The 17,519-nt window shown below is 37.7% G+C and overlaps 1 protein-coding gene across 1 annotated transcript in view; it reads left to right on the top strand.

Annotated features, from left to right (window-relative positions):
- The window catches only part of LOC126412246 (myrosinase 1-like), a 211,186-nt gene extending 205,250 nt beyond the window's left edge, over positions 1–5,936 (top strand). Inside the window, exon 14 of the mRNA XM_050081742.1 lies at positions 5,629–5,936. Within this exon, the coding sequence (XP_049937699.1) occupies positions 5,629–5,678 (50 nt within the window). The 3' untranslated portion in view covers positions 5,679–5,936. The remainder of the gene's footprint in view (positions 1–5,628) is intronic.
- Positions 5,937–17,519: the final 11,583 nt, after the last annotated feature.

Below are 17,519 nucleotides of genomic sequence, written 5' to 3'. Positions count from 1 at the left end.
CAGAATCGATGAGTAAAGGAATATATGGGAAACACTGACAGGAGGAAGGAACAGAATGGTAAGACACCAGTTCAGACATCAGGGAACAACTTTCGTAGTACTAAAGGGAGCTGTAGAGGTTAGAAACTGTAGAGGAGGACAGAGATTGGAATACATCCAGCAAATAACTGAGGACGTAGGTTGGAAGCGTTATTCCGAGATGAAGTAGTTGGCACAGGAGAAGAATTCGTGGCGAGACGCATCAAACCAGTCAGAAGACTGATGCATAAAAAAAGAAAATGATATTCTGTGTGGTCCATTCTCTTAGGTGACGAGCGCTGCTCAGCCTTTTCTTCCTCTGTGCTTCGACGACTTTACAGTGTTTGTCCAACTCCTGTAGTTCATCACTTTATCTTATCCTCAATTCCATGTCATTGTCGTGAATTCTAGGGCCAAAAACTTTGTTTAGAGATTTCCTATGGAAATTTAACAGCACCTTTTCATCTTTCTTTCTAAATACCAATGCTTCTTTTCGGCCTAATGTTACCTGTGTAATAGTTGGCTAATACATGCGACTTTCGAAGGCATGTATCTGCTGTTTTCCTTAAAAAGCTGATATAACTGAAAATCGGTTTGTTAGCTGATGCTAACATGCGTCTATTTCTATATCTATTCTGTTGTATTTATTAAAAAGATTCCGTAAGTAACTGAAGCTATTAGCTGTCTTGAAATCCATCTACCTTCAAAGATGCATCACTTCGCATTTTCTTAGTTATGACCAATTAATACATCTTCATTCAGACGTAACTCTTTTTTCTCAGCGAATTTGTAATAATTGTGCATCATTCTGATTAATTATATTCTGGAACCATTTATTAAACCAACATCATCTGCCTAGGCAAGTCCAGTTGGATCCCTTGTGGATCAGTGTTAGTAAAGTCTCTGTAGGTGTCATGTAACACGACGTTAAATAAAATAGATGAAATAGTTTTCACTTGTCTCAGTCTAGTACAGACATTAAAATTTCCAATTTCTCCTACAGGTGTCTTTATACGACATATTTTTCGTCTATACACATTTTAACTAATCTGATTAACTTTGGGTACTTCAGATTCGCTCGCTACGTTAAGAAGTATCTGTCGTCATCGATCTTTTTGAAATCTATAATTGGTATGCGGACAGCTCAATTGAATTCCTTGCCCACCTGGCAATCTGATTTTCGTAAGTTTTTGTATTCAAGGTACGAGACGTTCAGAACCCTGATATCAGACCCCCAGAGCATCTCCACGAGGTCGTACCTACGAACAAAGGCTACACAAAATAAAGGGAAGACTTTCACCACATTTTACGAAATGTCAACTAATTGGAACCTTGGCACATATTTTTACGAGAATCAGAGTTGGACATGGACCAGGAAAAAGTTAGCAATTATCAACAGAACCAGTGAGAACGCCATAACAATACAGCAAATCACAAAACCGGATTGGAAACCAATCACAGGCGCGAAAACAACAGTTACGTTTGGTTCATCGTAATTTGTACCTACTACGTTCTATTGATGAAATGCCCATCACTCCAAAGATATATATATATATATATATATATATATATATATATATATATATATATATATATATAGAGAGAGAGAGAGAGAGAGAGAGAGAGAGAGAGAGAGAGAGAGAGAGAGAGAGAGAGAGAGAGAGAGTTCATCAAGGAATATCAAAGAATCTTAAAGAATAAACAAAGATACATTCTGGGACACCCTCAAGGAGACTATTGAAAAAATCCCAAGAAGAAAGGAGCTGATTATAATGGGAGATCTGAATGGAAGGGTAGGAATTAGAGAATCCTGTAGAATAGTAGGAAAACACGGAGAGGACGAATATAATGACAATGGGGAACGATTGATTGCAATTTGTGAACAATTTGATCTAAAAATTACCAACACATTTTTCAAACATAAGGACATTCATAAATATACTTGGCAACAGAACACTAAAGAACTTCGTTCTGTAATAGATTATATTATCATTAGGCAAACAAGTAGTTTCAAGGCAGTAGACGTCAGGTGCCCAGTGTGGATCGGACCACTATCTAGTAAAAATGAAGTCTTTCTGGCCATGGAAGAACGCAAGGAATGATACAAGTAACATAAATAAAACGAACCCTACTGAGAAAGATGAAAAGTTACCTTTTAATATTGGCAGCCTACAAGACGATAGTATCAGAACACTCTTTGCGGTCAGGATAGAAAGGAAACTGGTTGAATCATTTGAAGGAAGTACAGAGGAAATATATGACTATATAAAAACTAATGTGAAAATCATAGCAACAGAGGTGTTGGGTAAAAAAGATAGCAACCACAAACGTGCAGCAGAGTGGTGGTCAGAGGAACTAGAGGTCCTCGTTAGAGAAAAACGAAATCCGTTCCTTCAATGGTTGAATGATAAATCAGAAGAAACAAGATCAACATACAAGGAAAAGAAGAATGAACTGATGAAAAATTTAAGGATGGCAAAAAATGAAGCATGGGAAAGAACATGTGCCAAGGCGAATAGCAAATCAGGATTTGGGAGAGCAAAAGAAGCATGGTCAGTATTCAAAGGGCTTCGATAGGGTACAAAAAGCAAAACTAATCTCCAACTGATAACACAAAAGGAATGTGAAGAGTATTTCCAAAAATTATTAAATTAGGACAGAGAAGAATATGTAGAAGAAGGAACAGTGGAAGAAAAAGGACATGAAGATGATCCAGATTTTAGAAAGTGAAGTACTTCAGATTGAGAACAGGGAAGAATGCTGAATCACTGGGACCAGGTAATATCAGTCTGGAGTATCTGAAATATGGCGGTGACAAAATTGTGAAACTGATAACACAGCTCTTCAACAAAATGATACATGGAGATTTAATACCCAGCGAGATGAAGCTAGGTTACATTAATACAATACTTAAGAAAGGAGATAGCAAAATTTGTTCAAACTATTGAGGAATTTGTGTTACACAGTAATGAGAATTTTGCGAAAGTAATTAAAAACAAACTGGAAAAAAATTTTAGAACCCAAGAAGAACAATGTACATCCACGGCTGGGAGATCATGTGTAGACCATATTTTCACATTACAACAGATTTTGGAGAAACATAGGGAAAAATCAAAAATATAGGATTAATTTTCATAGATCTAGAAAAAGCGTATGATACTGTTCCAAGAAAATTACTTTGGAGAGCACTACATATGGCAAACATAACCCCTTCCTTGATTAAAATAATACAACAGATGTAGAAAGATAACATTTTCCAAGTGAAAGTTGGTAATAAACTTTCACAGAAATTTAGAACAAGCAAAGGCCTTTCACAGGGCTGTCCCATGTCACCATCATTATTTAAAATCTATATAGATATTAGCCTTAGAACATGGTCTCGTAAATGTAATAGTATGGGATTAGAAATATGAGATGTTTAACTACATAATTTATTGTTTGCTGATGATTAAGTAATCGTAGCACAAGATGGGGAGAATGCTAACTACATGTGCAATCAACTAGCAGTAGCATACAAAACTTGGGGTTTGAAGATTAATTACCAAAAAACAGAATACTTGACTAATGATTTAGATGAGCTATACATTGAAGGAAAGAAAATCAAAAAGATAAACACTTTCTGTTATTTGGGATCCATTTTAGAAATCGAGGGAAAATCAGAGTCAGAAATCAATAAAAGAATTAGTAGCGGACGGAGGGCCATTGGGATGCTTAACTCAGTCTTATGGAGCAGAACTAAAAAATTAATATACAAATCCATATTAGAGAGTGTGGTTCTGTATGGAACGGAGACCTGGACAATTAACATGAAGCACATTAAAAAATTACAAGGTCTAGAGATGGACTTCTGGAGATCGGCAAGAATCTCCAGGAAAGAAAAGATAAGGAACACCGAAATAATAAGGAGAATGGAAATAAAAGAAAGAATATATGACGTAGTGGATAGGAAGAAATTACAGTGGTACGAGCATGTACGACGAATGGAGGAAACCAGAATACCAAACTTGGTACTGGAGTAGGAACCGGAGGGGAGAAGAAGAAGAGGACGACCTATGACCACCTGGCTCCAACATGTACAGCACACAATGAGGAGAATGGGCGCAGAGAAAGAGGATACACAAGATCGAAACACTTGGAGGAATATTTTGAAAAATATAGTTTAAGAACATTTATTGTTTGTATTGTAATTTCCAAGTAAATTATTATGTTGTAGATAAGCCTCTGTAATGAGGAAAAGCTCAAAATAGTAATAAAAATAACGAAGATATAAGAAACGGTACAATAACAAGAAGTGGTACAATAACTGGCGTTGCCAACACAATTTAATGGAAATTAAAAATCTTTATTTTGGAAAAACTGCTGTAGTATATTTTTATGTGTAGCGTTGTGGTACCCTATCATTTACAATATTTCTATGTGTATTCTATTATCATGTAATGAATCTGCATTTTGTTCAATATAAGTTTGAAAAAAAAGAACTGGGTAGTTTCGGAGAATGATAGTTGAGTAATGAAGGGATCGCTGGTTCGGATCGCGCTGGAGTCTTTTTTTTTCGTATTATTGTTTTCGCTCAGTTCGGCTACCTAGATGATTTAAATACAAAATTCATAAAGTACGTACTAATTAACGCATATCTTATCATCATTCCTTTTTATGAAAGATGCACATCTTGTTCTTTCTAATTACGTATCACACACAGTGCACATATAAATTCTTAATTAACGATAGTTCGTAAAGAATGTTAAGAGCGACTGTTTAATTTAAAACCGTTTGAAATTTATTAACACTCTTTTATAAAATAACAACAATTGAGAATTTATATTTGCAATGAATTTTGTGTGCCTTACGTAATGAGACACAAGAAAACATGCATTTTTCATAAAAAATGATGATTGTATAGGTGTTAATCAGCATATATTTAATGAATTTTATTTGTAAGCGATGTACGTATTCGAACTGAACGGGAAAAAAGAAAAGGAAAGACCACAGATAGATTCGAACCAGCGATCCATTCATTACTTGACTATCATTCCCCGATGCTACCAAGATAACCACACAGCCCATTGTGGACATTACCTTGACTTTAGGGAATCACGTACCATGGAAATTTTAAAAATATATTTTCTCGAGAATGTTCGAGAGCTGCTGTGAAACGCTTTGGCACATTTAATTTGAGTTCACCTACCATAAATATAAAAAAAAAATTGAAAAAATAAAATTGCTGGGTGGTCTCTTCGTTTGAGTGAATACATGATAACATTTAGTTTTATGTTGCTATCCACAGAGGAAGGCGGGAGATTAAACCAACTCTGATGCAAAATATGTATTTAATACATTTATTTACTGAGAGTAAACGAAGTCACTGAAAACACTACATCAAGCTTCCCATGCCTTTTTAGATGCATTCGCACACTCACATCCTAAAGGCTTAAAACTGTTCTTATTCTGCTTGAACAAGAGTGACTTGAAAATAAGTCCGAAGCGGCTACAGACAGTCGGTGGTGGGAGCCAGAAAGGGGAAACCAGGGCAAATAATCTTCACAACATTTCTTTTATTTGTCTTATGAACCATAGCTACATATTATCACACTCTCGTCTTTTATGTTACAGGACATCAAGCTGCGGTTCGGAATTCTGGAACTCGATCACGGGCGTCTTAGCGTACTCTAAAAGGACACTGCAGAAGAAGTTGCTTTGCTTCGACAGACGTGTTTCATGTCTGTTACGTAACACTGTTTCAAGAACTGTAACCAAGACAGTTCCATCCTCACAAACCACAACATGTAACGAATGTTCGTATGTTGTTAAAACTACTGTCTTTGAATTGAAACTATGTCAGAACAGCCTTCTGAACTCTGATGAGTACATAGTCACTATTTTCAAATTGTCTGGAAAATTAAAGCAACTCTTGCAAAGTACAACAATACTTTTTAATACAATTTCGTACAATGTTGGATATAACATATGTAAACCAAAGTCAATTACTGCACGTCGTCCAGTATAAACAAGTACACTGTGTGATTAGATATTATGCGCTGCCGGTAAGGTAATGGGATTAAAATAATTTCAGATATCATCGTAAATATTTGAGGTGCAGAAAGACAACGTCAAGTTACGGGCAGGAAAACGGTCGCCTCCAGTTATTGAAGCACCCTCTGCACTCTACAGGTCACTGTAACTGTTGATGACTCTCGGCAAACTCATGACTGAGTACCGGTACTGTTATAGTGTGAAACCCCTTCCACGTTTCAATAAAAACACACGCCAGATCTATATATGAAGGTAGTATCTGTTCCCGAAAGAACAGATACCATTGATGACCATGCAGCTTCTCTGCAATTAAATCGACAGCCTAGCTGCAAACCGGCGTTGATATACCTCATTGGGGACATGGTGAAAATGTGTGCCCCGATCGGGACTCGAACCCGGGATCTCCTGCTTACATGGCAGACGCTCTATCCATGTGGCGTCTGAAATGTAAGCAGGAGATCCCGGGTTCGAGTCCCGGTCGGGGCACACATTTTCACAATGTCCCCAATGATGTATATCAACGCCGGTTTGCAGCTAGGCTGTCGATTTAACTATTATTTCAGAGACCAGAACCATCGTCACATCTATTCCAGTGTCAAACCAGAAACGGACACAACTATATTTACTGCGTGCAGCGATGCCTGTAACCCTGAGCTAGTTGACAACATTTCACATAAGAAAGAAAGATCTCGATCTACGTCTATGTCCACTCAGTAGTATCAGCCGTAATTAAAATTAGTTGGTATGCTTTCTCGTGTTTAGGAAAGTCATCGAAAGAATTAGCCAAAACTTTCAAATCTTGCAAATGTAAAACTTCATTTTGCATAAGACGTACCACAGCTCATATCTTATTCAACAGCAGGGATAAAGCAGATTTATTAAATAATTGTGGTGTTTATCAAATCACATGCACTCGCTGTAACAAACTGTATATTGGTCAAATAGGCAGAGCCATAGCAGTTACACCGACTGAAAATGGACATAGCTGGAGATTACTCGAGGCAGACTCCCATTTACTGTACATGTTCTGACTAAAGGTAGCCGATACGAACTGAAGGGAAGAAACTTAGCCTATTAGAAGCATATGAGGGGAATACGATTAAGCATGTAGATCAATACCCCCACCTGGAACCTTTTAGAACTGTCACGACGTTGTGGACAAAAATATTTAAAACAGTTACGCTTGCACTTTTGTTTCACTTTTATTCAGTCGATCAGCCAGCTGCGCCATCAGTCAGCCTTTAGTGCAGAGGCCCAGCGACCAAAAGTAAATTTTGACAAGCCGAGATTACAGCAACGAATTAAGAAAATGGGAAATAGTTGGGGTACTATTTACCCAGAAATTTTCAAGGTACAAAAGGTGTTAAAATATCACTTGAAGGTACCGGTACTCGACAAAGCGAAACGTAAAGGCTAGTGAGAACGCGTTTTAGAAAAAAATTTCAAGAAGAAGATTTCAACTTGAGCCTACAGGACAATTTTAAACAAAATGTTTTCAGTGTTATTCTATATACAGTTGTAAGAACTTAACTGTAGAATATGTTGCCATAGACAACATTTGGTCTCACCTGTAACAATCTAAGGGTAGGCGATTGTGTACTATCAAAGAATGTAGGAAACATGGCGTCTTTTTAAAGTGTGGACATTAAAAAGCAGGATTTGAAAGAGGAGCAATTTAATAATATATTTCTAAACATAATGGTAGCCTCGTGCTTTCTGTCTGTTACTGTTGACCAATAATAGCAGTCATTCAACGTCCTTGCAGGAGTTAAGAGTTGTTTGAGAACGTCAGTGGAGCAAGAGCGGATTTTGGATTACCTATGATCTCAGAGTTAGCCCGCCCATTAGATTATAAAAGATTTCTCATCTAAAATGAGCTATAAAGAAGGTATTATTTTGTAAAGTACTGCATTTATGTAAACTGCAAACTTTAAAAGTTTAAAAGAGACGTAGTTTGATTTTTTGCTTTGAAATTATCTGACTACTATATCTAAAAAAATTGGGGTATGGGCATAAAACGCTCACCTCCGGCCCAAAAATTCTAGCGCCTGCCCTGCTTGTATTGCAATAAGATTGTCACATATCTTACTTTGCTTCCCCTTACAAACTTCAGTATCACATTCATACAACTTCTGTATTTTTATTTTGTGTGTTTCCATTATGTACTGTGTTTGATAATACCTATCTCGTAAACTGTAATTTGGATGCATATCACAAGTGACGAGTGCTCAATTTGACATTTCTGACTTAATGATGCAACCAAAGAGTCTTCATAGTATCACTGCATCTAATATGTGGTTCTGAACAGTAGTGCAAGTGACATGATGACTCTTGTGTATACCATTATTTATATATGTTTGACAATGCTAGCGCTGATTTTGTGTTTAGCTTTCGACGATGCCAGTATGGCTCCAGTATATTAGGACATGTTTTCATAAAACAGATCTGATGATGCTCATTATAGACTGAAACCGGTAGTCTGATCATAGACGTGAAATAAAGGAAATTTAATGTCCGATTTCCTACGCTCTAGTGCCTCTTATGGATGCTAGTCGTTTCACGATAATAGCCTAATAATTCGAAAACCGGTTCGAAACATACAAATCTTTGTAAAACTAAAACGCATTTTGTTTTTCTACCTTATATACGAAACTATTTTAGCAAGCAATGACAATAGAATGTGTCTAACAGCCACAGCTGGCCTAGAGACAGGTGCCTTCGTTTTCATGTTTGGTGACTAGTCGTTAACTACTTACTAGCATGGTGAAAACATGCCAAGAATGCTGTGACTGATAAGTTCCCTTTATAGGCGTTCTTTACCCTCCGTTCTTGTCAGTTTGTGGATGTTGCATCATAGAATAAACTCATTACTTTTCGTCATTCTAGAAATTCTCTATAGCTAACACTTGGTTCAAGAATCATAAAAGAAGGTTGTATACATGGAAGAATCCTGGAGATTCTAGAAGGTATCAGATTGATTTTATAATGGTAAGACGGACATTTAGGAACCAGGTTTTAAGTTGTAGGACATTTCTAGGGGCAGATATGGACTCTGACCACAATATATTGGTTATGAACTGTAGATTAAAACTGAAGAAACTACAAAAAGGTGAGAATTTAAGGAGATGGGAACTGGATAAACTGACTAAACGAGAGGTTGTACGGAGTTTCAGGGAGAGCATAAGGGAACAATTGACACGAATGGGGGAAAGAAATGCAGTAGAAGAAGAATGGGTAGCTCTGAGGGATGAAGTAGTGAAAGCAGCAGAGGATCAAGTAGGTAAAAAGACGAGGGCTAATAGAAATCCTTGGGTAACAGAATAAATATCGAATTTAACTGATGAAAGGAGAAAATATAAAAATTCAGTAAATGAAGCAGGCAGAAAGGAATACAAACGTCTCAAAAATGAGATCGACAGGAAGTGCAAAATGGCTAAGCAGGCATGGCTAGAGGACAAATGTAAGGATGTAGAGGCTTATTTCACTAGTAGTAAGATAGATACTGCCTACAGGAAAATTAAAGAGACCTTTGGGCAAAATAGAACCACTAGCGTGAATATCAAGAGCTCACATGGAAACCCAGTTCTAAGCAAAGAAGGGAAAGCAGAAAGGTGGAAGGAGTATATAGAGGGTCTATACAAGGGCGACGTACTTGAGGACAATATTATAGAAACGGAAGAGGATGTAGATGAAGATGAAATGGGAGATATGATACTGCGTGAAGAATTTGATAGAGCACTGAAAGACCTAAGTCGAAACAAGGCCCGGGAGTAGATAACATTCCATTAGAACTACTGACAGCCTTGGGAGAGCCAGTCCTGACAAAACTCTACCATGGGGTGAGCAAAATGTATGAGACAGGCGAAATACCCTCAGACTTCAAGAAGAATATAATTATTCCAATCCCAAAGAAAGCAGGCGTTGACAGATGTGAAAATTACCAATGTATCATTTTAATAAGTAACGGCTGCAAAATACTAACGCGAATTCTTTACAGACGAATGGAAAAACTGGTAGAAGCCAACCTCGGGGAAGATCAGTTTGGATTCCGCAAAAATGTTGGAACACGTGAGGCAATACTGACCCTACGACTTATCTTAGAAGCTAGATTAAGAAAAGGCAAACCTACGTTTCTAGCATTTGTAGACTCAGAGAAAGCTTTCGACAATGGAATACTCTCTTTCAAATTCTGAAGGTGGTAGGGGTAAAATACAGGGAGCGAAAGGCTATTTACAATTTGTACAGAAACCAGATGGCAGTTATAAGAGTCGATGGGCATGAAAGGGCAGGAGCGGTTGGGAAGGGAGTGAGACAGGGTTGTAGCCTGTCCCCGATGTTATTCAATATGTATATTGAGCATGCAGTGAAGGAAACAAAAGAAAAATTTGGAGTAGGTATTGAAATCCATGGACAAGAAATAAAAACGTTAAGGTTTGCCGATGACATTGTAATTCTGTCAGAGACAGCAAAGGACTTGCAAGAGCAGTTGAACGGAATGGACAGTGTCTTGAAAGGAGCATATAAGATGAACATCAACAAAAGCAAACAGAAGATAATGGAATGTAGCCGAATTAAATCGGGTGATGCTGAGGGAATTAGATTAGGAAATGAGACACTTAAAGTAGTAAAGGAGTTTTGCTGTTTGGGTAGTAAAATAACTGTAGATGCTCGAAGTAGAGAGGATATAAAATGTAGACTGGCGAAAGCAAGGAAAGCGTTTCTGAAGAAGAGAATTTGTTAACATCGAGTATAGATTTAAGTGTCAGGAAGTCGTTTCTGAAAGTATTTGTATGGAGTGTAGCCATGTAGGGAAGTGAAACATGGACGATAAATAGTTTGGTCGAGAAGAGAATGGAAGCTTTCGAAATGTGGTGCTACAGAAGTATGCTGAAGATTAGATGGGTAGATCACATAACTAATGAGTGGGTACTGAATAGGATTGGGGAGAAGAGGAGTTTGTGACACAACTTGACTAGAAGAAGGGATCGGTTGGTAGGACATGTTCTGAGGCATCAAGGGATCACCAATTTACTATTGGAGGGCAGCGTGGAGGGTAAAAATCGTAGAGGGAGACCAAGAGATGAATACACTAAGCAGCTTGAGAAGGATATAGGCTGCAGTACGTAGTGGGAGATGAAGAAGCTTGCACAGGATAGAGTAGCATGGAGAGCTGCATCAAACCACTCTCAGGACTGAAGATAACAACAACAACAATAATTCTCTGTTTTGTCTATTACCTTTAACAATGTGAAAGAGAAGATTGTCCACAGTAGGCTGCATAGTTATCCTTTATTTGTTGTGCTCTTGGTCAATTTAGACTCTAAGTCATTTTCCAGTACTTATTCGTAAGCAATACGCTATATGCTTTACAAGTTGTGGCATTCATTATGTTCATCTATACGTGGAATATAACATCTTCACTACAGACTGAGATCTAAAACATCGTACTAGAAGTAAACAACTGCTTCATCTTATGTGTAAACCACAACACTTCCACATTTAGGCTGTCAGAGGTAACTCACAGCTGTGGAGTTTGCCCAGAGCAGACGCAGGCAGCTAGAAGTCTGCTGAAACAAAATGATGTTTGAATGACTGCATGGCCTCGAAGAAGAGCGAGAGGTCTCCAGGATGGGAGCTGACAGCAGGTGAAGTAAACCCCCCTCGTGGCACGCAAGGTGGAGAGCACTGAGTCCCGAGCATCGGACTCGACATGAACAGCAGCACCGCAGTTATCAGTGGCGAAGTCCAGTGGGCGAGACATTTAGAACCATGGAGACTCATTGTTTGGTATACACAAACACTGCAGACTGTTAACGGTCTCTGCTGATAGCTAGTTACTAGCAAGCTGTATCGCCTCTAACCGAAAACAAGGAATATTTATAAGGGCCTGACCTACCCTTGTTTTGCTATGATACTGGTCTCTAACACAAAAGTCGCAACAGAATCATGGCCTGAGCGTGTATTTAAGTTATGAGGCTGTTCGCCCCATGGTGGCTCCGTCATTCTGGTGTGTCGATGCTTCAGCGCCTCCGGTGGCCCTGTCTGGGCACAGGTTGAAGCAACCCCAGTACACGTCATGACCGTAGTACCTGCAGCATCAGTAGGCAGCCCTTGCATAACTTGCTCTGTCAGTCCGACATTACTGGCTTGTCTGGCTCTTGGAATAACCGACTAAGGTGTCTTAGTTTTCCACAGCCACGCCAGGCGCATTATTTGCGGCACAACAATATACTGCAATCCAAAAAATATCCCAGTTCTTGTTTTAAACATTAGCGCGGAGTTTGCGTTTTTTTTAAAACAACACTGGTTGAAGTAATGAAAGTTTTACTGATTGTAGCATAATGTCTAGCACACGAACGTTAGTTTACTTTAAAAAATCAACATTACCATATTTAGTACACTTCCCACGGGCGTTTTTGCAGGTTCTTCTAGATACTGAATGAACCAAACTTTCACACAACGTAGGCTCGTAAAATCTGGTAACACACGTGAACTATCTTCTCTACCAGCTCAATTTTAGGTACAAAGCTATACTGGCGTAGCTCTTTTGATATTACGGACCGGAAGTACTCAACAGAGATCATGTAACGTGAGTCTGATGGCTACCACAGTCATTTTTGTGCAACCCTTCATCGATGGCATCTGGCACTGTCATCTTGAGAAATTAGTAGTACAATGGTTGCAATGCTGAAATGGTACCTAGCTGTGTTCATTACTTCCTTTTCAAACATTTTACAGTATGAAGTGCCATTGATTGTACCTGTACATAGTTTTATCCTTCCATTACCTTTGGAACAAAAGCACCCCACACAATACCACATTCAGAGAACGTTTCGACTAGAATAACGCATAATTGTTAGGTTTCTCCCTTGTCTTAATCCAAAGTTTTAAGCCAAATCACCATCATGTGCTTTAAACTTATTTTTGTCTTTCACAGTTTTCCGCAGGCTCTTTACAAACTGAATCCTGTCGCGACGCGTTTCTGTTAGTAAGAATAAATGTCTTTTTGTGAGTCTTCATTGTGACATTCGTTTCCGAAAATTGTTCAAGGACTGTTTGACCTGAAATACTCTTCCCAAAATCTCTTCAGTTTTCGAAGGTGTCCGATACGAACTCATTTTCCATTCTCTCGTAGCTAGACATGTACAGCTGGGACTTGCCTCCTCGTTACAACAACATTCATTTACTTATTTTATTTTATTTATTTATTTATACGTCGAGTTCCGTAGGATCAAATTGAGGAGAAAATCTCCAACGTCATGGAACGTGTCAGTACATGAAATTACCACATAAAAGTAATAACAAATAAAATAAAATGTTTACGAACCCAAAAAACGTCAAGCCGCAAGTTTAAGTAAACGCAGTCAACAATGTAACGTAGGAATCAGCTTAGTTTTACACGAAACTCCTCAACAAAATAGAAGGAGTGATCCATGAGGAAATTCTTCAGTTACGATTGGAAAGTGGGTGCATTTAACGAAGTGCGATCCAAATGCAGATTTTATTTCTGCCTAGTATGAACCGAATGAAAGCTGCTAATTCTTGGGATAAGCTGATATGTTAACAAGAAGCTACAGTAAAGAATATATATATTGAAAGGCCAATGTGAGAATACCCAGACTCGTGAACAGGGGTCGGCAAGATGTTCGTGAACTTACACCACTTATTGTCCGAACTGCCCGTTTCTGAGCCAAAAATACCCTTTGAGAATGGGAAGAGTTACCCCCAAATATAATGCCATACGATATAAGCGAATGAAAATAAGTAAAGTAGATCAATTTTTGTGTCGAACGATCAGTTACTTCAGATACCATTCGAACTGTAAACATGGCAGCATTAAGTCTTTGAACAAGAACCTGAACGTGGACTTTCCACGACAGCTTACTATCTATCTGAACACCTAGAAATTTGAACTGCTCAGTTTCACTAATCATATGCCCATTCTATGCAATTAAAACGTCGGGTTTTGTTGAGTTGTGTGTTAGAAACTGCAAAAACTGAGTGTTACTATGATTTAGCGTTAGTTTTCTACACACCAAGTACTTATGTCATGAACTGCACTATTTCAAACAGTACCAATATTGCACAAAACATCCTTTATTACCAAGCTAGTATCATCAGAAATATTTTAGACTCACATGTAGTACTAGAGAGCATATCATTTATATAAATAAGGAACAGGAATGGCCCCAACACTGATCCCTGGGGCAACCCCAACTTGACCATACCCCATGCAGACCCCACATCATAGCCTTTCTCATCGTTGTGATTAATGACCTGTTGTTAAAGTGAGAGGTGAACCAATTTTGAGCTACTCCCTGTATTCGACAAGGGTCCAGCTACTGAAGTAATATTTTGTGATCAACAAAATCGAACTCTTTAGTTAAATCCAACAATACGCCTAGCGTTCGAAATCTTTTGTTTAATCCATCCAGTACCTCAGAGAAAAGAGAATATAGCATTTTCAGTTGTTAAACTACTTTTGAAACCGAACTGTACATTTGATAGCAAATTATTTGATATAAAATTTTCAATTATCCTTACAAACACAGCCTTTTCAATAACTTTAGCAAACACTGATGACATAGAAATAGGTCTAAAATTGTCTACATTACCCTTACTCCCTTTTTATAAAGCGGCTTTACTACTGAGTACTTTAATCGTTCAGGATTCTGGCCATTCTTAAAGGAAAAATTACAAATATGGATAAGTACAGGGATAAAATGTGTAGCACAGTACTTAAATATTCTGCTAGGTGCTCCGTCAGATCAATGAGAGTCCTTAGTCTTAAGTGATTTAATTACCGACTCACTCTCTCCTTTGTCAGTATCACAGAAGAGTATTTCAGACATCAGTCTCGGAAAGGTATTTTCCAAGAGATTTAGATGATTCCAAGTAGAAACTAAGTTTTTATTTAATTCAACGGCAGTGCTCAGAAAGTGGTTGTCAAATACGGTACATGTATCTGACTTATCAGTACCAGAAATATTTTTACCAGAACTGACTTTATATCGTGACCTTGTGCTGCTGACCAGACAGTTCCTTCCATCCAGGCTGCCTTTTACTGCTTGTGTCCTGTTTAGAACGTTCTAATGGAACGAAACTTTCAAATATCATGAGAAATGTGTTAATGAAAGAGTTATATTTGTCATCTATGTTATTAGCACTATAAACATCCTGCCACTCTTGTTCCTAAATGTGGGTTAAAAACCCTCTATTGCCATTGGATTAGCTCTTCTGCATAGTTTGTAATTATGTATAACCTTTGATTGAGTACAAAAACATTTTAGTGTTAAAATTTACGCCGCATGGTTGGATAAAATACAGTCTACATCAGAACATGTGAATGTAGAAGATCTTTCAATGTCCTTTTATTTCCACACTCATATATAACTAATTTTTGGTACTTCCAATGAAGTGAAGCAAGAAATGATCTGAAGTCAGAGTTAGAGGACCTACAAATAACAACAATTAGAAGTTTAGTTAAACTCAACTGGCTCTGCAACATCTGTGTAGCAAGCTTGTTATTCCATTATCTCTCTGTTTGTGGTCAATCAACAGTTTCCCTGCAGAGTCCTTATTTGTATCACCTGCATCTTTTAGGGCTAACGCCATTTATTGCCCACTTTGTGAAATATTCCTCTTCTTTCTCATACCCTAAAACGAAAATTTTAGATTACATATCCTTCAGTTACCTGTTACAAATGTTCAAACCATAGTAAAGTCATAACAACAATGAGCATACAAAACATCAATTTCAAACTTGTTATCATTTGTTATAACTTCAAACCAAAGAAAAAGTCTTATTCACACTTCAGTAATTGTTAGTAGGCATGAAATGTCACAGGATGATATTGTTGCGCAGTGTAATGTCATAATGGTAGGTTATTGGCACAGTCGCTTTATAAGATTGTATAGAAATTGATAAATATTAAACAGCATGTCAACAAGGTTTTCCAGTTATTCTGAGTTCACTGTGCATCCACTTTCAAACAAGCAAATATAATTATTTTTATGGAAATATGTTTTTAATTTACTTGATAAACGGTTCTTAAACGATTCTGACTGATGAAGCGTTCTAAAAATATCAAAATTCAATCGCCATATATGATCTTCCATAAAATTGGCCGTCAGTGTAGTACGAAACTGTATAAAAGGTAATAAATGAAAAACACCAGTTTCCTTTTGTTCTACACTATTACTTTTATTGTTAACCGGTTTTCGGCCTACAAGGCCATCATCAGACATTTACTGAGTATTACCACCATTGAATAAGCTCTAACGAAAGACACCACTGCAAAATATATAGTTGCCAATGCACTAAATAATGAAAACTTTGGTGGTAATACTCAGTAAATGTCTGAAGATGGCCTTGTAAGCCGAAAACGGCAAAACAAGAAAAGTAATATTGTAGAACAAAAGCAAACTGGTGCTTTTCATTTATTATAATGTTGTTCTACCAAGGACCGACGGAAGATTCTGTGAACAGTATAAAAGATAATTTCCGTTCTGACATACGGCTTGGTTGACGCCATAAGAGTGTGGTCACAGTTCATCATTTTAAAAGAAGCTGAAGGCGAGCGGTTACAGCCAGTTTATGGCAGATATTGGAGAGCATCTTCAGATTGATCGTAGTGATTTATGTGACAGCTACATCTGTGCATCAGTGCTTGAGGCACTGTATTTTTGAATGATGGTATGGTTGCGACATTGATAGGAGCCATATTGGATTGTATAATATGTATGTTTTTATTTGCGATGATAAACAAAAATTGTATGAACTTTTTGTTTGTTATTCAATCCTGAATATAGTCTTCGTCATCAGATGAAGCTGTGGATCTGTAAACCATGAAGGAACTACATAAACCATACAAGAGTTGTGTATTTGGGTGTTTATTTATGGCAGCTCGATTAAATGTCAGAAAATAAACATAGGTAGATTACTCTGCAAAAATCACTGCAGATAGAGTAATCTCCATGACTGAGGTTTAAACGAGTGACAGCACTAACATAACACAGACACACAAAATATACATAACAGAAAACACGTAAAAATGCACAACTACTCACGTGAACATTAATCGATGATTGCAATTTATATCTTATTAAGAATGAATCTAATTAAAAATAGAAGTAATTAGAATAGTCCATGAACACATATTGTACTGGAACCCACGTTACAAATGTACCTAACACTGTTAAGAAGTTGCACAAATAAACACATCATTGCAAATGTAATAATGTTGTTGTTGTTGTGGTCTTCAGTCCTGAGACTGATTTGATGCAGCTCTCCATGCTACTCTATCCTGTGCAAGCTTCTTCATCTCCCACTACGTACTGCAGCCTATATCCTTCTCAAGCTGCTTAGTGTATTCATCTCTTGGTCTCCCTCTACGATTTTTACCCTCCACGCTGCCCTCCAATAGTAAATTGGTGATCCCTTGATGCCTCAGAACATGTCCTACCAACCG

The sequence above is a fragment of the Schistocerca serialis genome, chromosome 7 (assembly GCF_023864345.2).
Source record: "Schistocerca serialis cubense isolate TAMUIC-IGC-003099 chromosome 7, iqSchSeri2.2, whole genome shotgun sequence".
Lineage (NCBI taxonomy): Eukaryota > Metazoa > Arthropoda > Insecta > Orthoptera > Acrididae > Schistocerca > Schistocerca serialis.
The sequence above is the reverse complement of the archived record's forward strand: the minus strand, read 5'-3'. Positions and strand labels throughout refer to the sequence as shown.